Genomic DNA, 6000 nt, shown 5'->3' on the forward strand with positions numbered 1-6000 from the left:
TCTAGCTATACTAGATTTGAGGTGGGTGATGACTCTAAATTCGATTTTAGCATGATATATGGTGTGGGGATCAAGCCCTGATAGCTTTTTCGGACTTGTTTAGCATTGCTTGTTTTAAGGATGCTGCAATGGCAAACCATGAAGCTTTCTAATGCCTCTCGTCAATGGAATTTTTTTTTTTTTTTTTTTTTTGATAAGTAATGATGCATTAAAAGAGTGCAGAGAGGCACAACCTAAGTACAGAAGAAGTATACAAGAAAGCGACTAAGATGGGGAGAAAGAAGAAGAGAACATAAAAAGAAAATCAGGAAAATTGATCACTAAGGGTGCAAGCCAGCCTGCAGTCCAAGTGAAAAGCATGTACAAAATGAAATGAACAAGGCCCTCAAGGTTCCTCAACAAATCCTCGAAGCATCTAGCATTCCTTTCCTTCCATAGGCACCATAAAAGACAAAGAGAAGCCATCTTCCAGACCACGGCACTACGGGATCTACCGCCCAACCACCAACTAGCGAACATCTCCTTGACGCTTCTAGGCATAACCCAACACATGTTGAAACGAGAGAAGATAACATCACGCAACATGCGCACAACCCCACAATGAAGAAAGAGATGATCCACAGACTCTCCTTCCGATTCACACATACAACATCGATTAATCACAACAATACCTCTCTTTCGAACATTATCTAAAGTAAGAGATTTCTCAAGGACGGCCGACCAAGCAAAAAATGCCACTCTCGAAGGAGCCTTGGTGCGCCAAACACTTTTCCAAGGGAAATGGTCAGGCTCTTTAAGGACAAGCTTCCTATAAAAAGAGCGAACCTCAAACTTCCCTTTTCTCGACGGGATCCACCACATCCGGTCCTCCCATTCCTCACGCATCGAGATCAAATACAAGAGCGAGAATAGGGAGGCTAAGACCATCTCCTCCCAATCATGAATTCTATGAGTAAAGGTAACGTTCCAATGAACCATACCATTTAAACACTCCCTGATATCTGCAATGGAAGCATCCTTATTGCTAGCAATATTGAAAAAACCAGGAAAAGAATCCTTAAGGGACATCTCACCGCACCAAATATCCTTCCAAAATTTAACTTTCAACCCCAAGCCAAGATCAAATCTAAAGTGGCAGTGAAACGACCTCCAACCCCTATAAATGTGTTTCCATAACCCCATCCCATGCGTTCCACGAGGAACTTTAGAGTGCCAACCGCCCCACTGAATTAGTCAATTTGGAGCTTCCCTAGAATCAATTATAAAAACCAGTTTCACATAGTAAGTAAGCAATGTGGGACTTAGTATCCATGACCATCTCTTATAAACTACTCATCTCTATGTGGGCTACTTGTCTTTTCACAAAATGCAATTGGAGTGCTACAAACTCCCACCCTTTTAAGTCCTGATGTCCTCGGCAAAGTCACGTCATGCGATACTGACAATACCACATGGCATTGCTAAGTGACTTTGATATCATTATTAACAACTCAGGGAAACGCGCTACCCACATCTGCACTATCACTCCAAAAAGACTAGTAAATTTGACACTTCCCAAGAATCACTTACAAAACTCAATTACACCTAATAAGTAAATAATGTAGGACTTAGCACCCATATGCATCTCTTATGAATTACCTACTCTATGTGGACTACTCATCTCCTCCTAATATGGGACTGGGGTGTTGCAGTCTACTTCTCCTTAATTAGGGGGTCTCTCTTGTACATTTCATGTGTACTTCGATTGTGCCCTTTGAGCGTTTCAATAAGATTGAATTACTTACCAAAAAATATATTGACAAAATGTTACAGTAACAAACTAAACAACAAGTCTTGATTAATTAATTTTGACTTAAGGCCTTGATAGATACTGTTCAATGATTAACATTTGAGACGTGCATATTATGTAGCATTGAGAGTCATTATGCATGATGAGTCGAATGGTTTGTGAGATTTATTTTTCCATGATTTTCCCTAGCATATCATGCACATTGTTTGGCTCATACGGCATCAAGGGAAGTTATTCTTATTCATCAATTTTTCTCAAAGTTGACTTCCATTGTTAATATAGTTGGCACTTCCTATAAACTTAATGATGAATTACAATGTTGTTCAAGCAACTAAAATTGCATACTTGGTTGTTGTTGATGAACTTGAAACCAACGTAAGGCTTAATAGAATAGGAATTATAACAAGCTAGAGATACCTGGTGGGGATCTCATTTTCAACTAGTTTGTAGTTTTATAAGAATATTTGGTTCAACTTGTTCAGTTCTTAAAAACATTACTGATTAAGGAACCACTCAACACAAGGATACTTCCTTGTTTTATGATGCAATAACATTTTTTGCCAATTTTTGCAACATAAATCTCAAGACATTTTGAATACTATTAATCTTGAGTACAAAATAATTTACCAAAATTTGAAACAATGTGGTTGGAATGCATTATTTGAGAATGTGAGAACATTTTGCGAATGCCATAAAGTTGAAAATTCTTTATATAAATATTTGACAAACAGTCTCATGACCAACAAGAATAGGTAACAGTTAAGTATCATTACTTGGTTCTTTTTGGTTACTAGAGAGGCTTCTAAATCAATCAAAATTGGCATGTTTGCAGTCTTGTAGAGAAATTTTATCCTCAAGATTTTACAACAAAAAGTTGAATAAGATTACTATTGCAGCACTATGAGTAGGATGTACCACACTATCCATATCTACAAAACTTGTCCACAATTTCTGTCATATTTCAAGCATTGGTACAAGTAGGAAAGTCCAAAATTTATTATCTGGTTGATATATTGATTCGCATAAGCTTGACTCTTTTGATTTCAATGGTAGCCACTATGCTAGCATTTTCAACTAAAAAATATGTTTAAAAAATACTTTGAAATAAAATGGAGAATGACTTTGTTTGGTTATCTATATTGAGAAGGACATTGTTCAAAGGTCCAATACAGATATGATAATCCAAGAATTTTTATTTAAAGGACCATCAAGCACAATTATCATAATTAATGTTATTTTTCTTTTTTCCCTTTCTTTTGTACTTCAATACTTTGAAGTTGACTAGATGCATTTTTGTATGTATTGATGGAGTAATATTATATTTTTTTTGGACATGTATAATGCTATTAAAAAAAATGCTTTTGTGTAAGAAATAAAAAGATTTAGTCATCAGCCAATTATTAGGAAAAAAAAAATAGCTTTTATTTTAGCATTATATCCCGTCCCCTAGGCCAAGATAAAAATCTTAGCTTCGCCATGGGCGCCATAGGCAATGGTTTAATTTCTATGAAAGCCACATAATTAAAATAAAAAAGCAAAATTGCGATTGAGAAGGGCAAACCTGGACCACTCCAGAAGGAATGAGGAGAAGATTGTCAACAGGTTCCTTCCGCAGGCAGTCCATCCATTCCTCATCAACAGCTTCCCATAATTTATCCTGAAAACGTCATCATTATCGTTATAATTATTCCGAGAGAGTTAGATAGATAGGAAATAGGCAATGACTCCCCCTTTGGTTGCTGAGAAAATGAAAAAGGAAAATTTGGTACCGTGAAGAAATTGACGACGTGAGCGTTCATCAAGAAGGCATAGGGCCTGAGGAAGTTGACGATGGCGTTGATCCATTGGAGGGTCTGTGTAGCAGTGTCGCACGAGTACGTGCAAGTCCCGGCCATTGACAACAACAGAGAAGTCGATACGATTGCGTACGAATCAACTTATACCATGTATTATCACGTGCCAGAATTTTGGCCAAAAATTTTTTTTTATCTCATCGAGATACCATCTAAATAAAGCCCTTTCGAGGCTCTCATATTTTTCTCCAATAAATTTTATATTCGGTCTCTATTCATGTACATTTTAATCTAAATAAAGCATTTTATTTTGATATTAAATAAGTTTCACTATCATTTTTTCGTCAAAATTAATGGTTTATCATTGATCATATGTGTCTCATTTAACATGCCAACATCAATGACAGCACTCAATATCAATGTCATGTTCTCAAGTATAAGGTCATTCATAAAAAAAAATAAAAAAGAGCAAACCCACATTTTAGTAGTCTCCCAATTACGCTTGGACTTGAGGCTCTGGATCCTCTTCAATTTATTTCAATTGGAGAGAACCCGGTTGATGGGTAGGATTTATTTAAAGCAATCTATGGTTACAAAATGAACACATCAATTTCTTTAAAAAAATAAAAAATAAAAAGTCGTCAAAGGGTTAAGTAACAGCGTATCTGAGTAGAGACCTTTTTAATAGTAAAAAAAAAAAAATCAAAGATTCATCGCTCTCTTCTATTCTTCGCCAAACGAAATTTCGCCCCCAAAATTTTCCCATATCTCCTCCCTCCCCTTCTTCCTCAAAATCTCCAAAATCGACTAGACGATTCAACAAATCAACCATCCAACTAACACTGAGTCTCGAACCACCAAACACCGCCGAGTTTTAGGCAACGATCAATCATAGACGGAAAGCATCATGCAACGCCGGGCCACGACCTTAAGCTGCTAGCCCACAAGAACCATAACATCACTGAGCCCATAGCCACTTTACACAGCTGAAAAACCACAACACGCCCGCTGGGATGATTTTTGTATGATGAATATGATAAAAATGATCATGTTCATAAAGACACAAATAGTGTGACTGAAAAGGGATGACAATAAACAAAGAGGTGCAGTGGAGGCCCTTGGTGCTACTGCGGAAGCTACTCGCTATCCCATCTGCGCAATAGTTCTAGTGGCTCTACTCTGCGAACGTCCACGTTTTCTCCTGAGTAACACACTCTCTTCACCACCTTTATCCTCTCTTTATTCAAAGAAAATTCAAGGCTTTCCATTTTCTTGTCTAGGAATTTTCGCTCTCCTTCTTCAAACTTCTGTGATCTCCAACTATTCCAAAATTTTAGTTTTTTTTTTTTTTCATGTTTTTGGTATCAGTGCGATTCGGATTTAGAATATGTTGCTGAACTTTTACATTAAATAGTTCTGTTTTAAGCTCAGGTATGTATTTTTATTGACTTATAAGCATAAACGTATTGAGTACCTTCTTCTTCTTTTTTTGGCTCTTATATTTTATGATTTGTATATCAAGCAAGAAAAAAAAAATCATGTTAAATATTAGCATAATTTTCAAGAAGAATGTACCAAAATGAAAGAGAGTGAGCTTGTGAGACTTTGCGTTGTTCAACAAACATTTTGGTGATAGTATTTTATACGCCCATAGAAGACTAACACCCTTGTCGTGTATAGTCTCTTCTATACCCCATAGTCTTCTACAAAAATTGTGTAGTGTCAAATATTTTGATGCATATGGATGATTTAACTAGGGCAGGCAAAACAGGTACCTGAGACTCGATTACGACCTGCGAGGACCCGTTACACAATTAACCTATACACGAACATGACTCATTTAGCTAACGGGTTAGCGGGTATGACACGATTATAACACAAAAAATAGCCGAGTAACCCCACACAACCCGTTTAACCCGTTTTAAATAACCAGGTCATATCGAGTAGACACGACCCGACCCATTTAAAAACCCTAAACCCTAAATTAAAAAAAGTCTTGGACTTTTAATACAATTTTCCTTAAAGAAATCCAAAACTAGTTAAAAACTTAAAAGTAAATAATGAAATTAATAATTAAATAAATGAGATTGATTCACTCAAAGACCCAAACCATCTGAATCGGATTTTCCCTTGCGTTTTTTGCCTTTTCTTCTTCTCTCCACAATTCTTTTCTTTGACTATTTACTCTCTCCCTCTCTCTCTCTCTAATACCTTTCCTTCTAGGGTTCTTTTCTTCATCAACTCCTCCTTCCTCCTCTCCATAAATTGATAAAAGTCTCAACCTTTCTCATCTATTATCTTCAAGCTCACTCAGCCACACATACCCACAATGGCAAACATCACTTTCCCACACATACCCACAATGGAAAACATCACTTTCTCTTCTTCTTCTCTGGATAACCCAGTGGTGTCAACCGC

At 36.7% G+C, this 6000-nt stretch overlaps 1 protein-coding gene across 2 annotated transcripts in view; it reads right to left on the bottom strand.

The window, feature by feature from the left end:
* The window catches only part of LOC132176164 (uncharacterized), a 62396-nt gene extending 58683 nt beyond the window's left edge, over window positions 1-3713 (bottom strand). For both annotated transcript variants that reach the window (XM_059588296.1, XM_059588295.1), the window contains exons 1-2: window positions 3559-3713; window positions 3351-3446 (exon numbers count right to left, since the gene is read on the bottom strand). In XM_059588296.1, coding sequence (XP_059444279.1) covers window positions 3351-3446; window positions 3559-3684 — 222 coding nt within the window. In that variant the 5' untranslated portion in view covers window positions 3685-3713. The remainder of the gene's footprint in view (window positions 1-3350; window positions 3447-3558) is intronic.
* Window positions 3714-6000: the final 2287 nt, after the last annotated feature.

This window comes from Corylus avellana, chromosome ca3, assembly GCF_901000735.1.
Source record: "Corylus avellana chromosome ca3, CavTom2PMs-1.0".
NCBI lineage: Eukaryota > Viridiplantae > Streptophyta > Magnoliopsida > Fagales > Betulaceae > Corylus > Corylus avellana.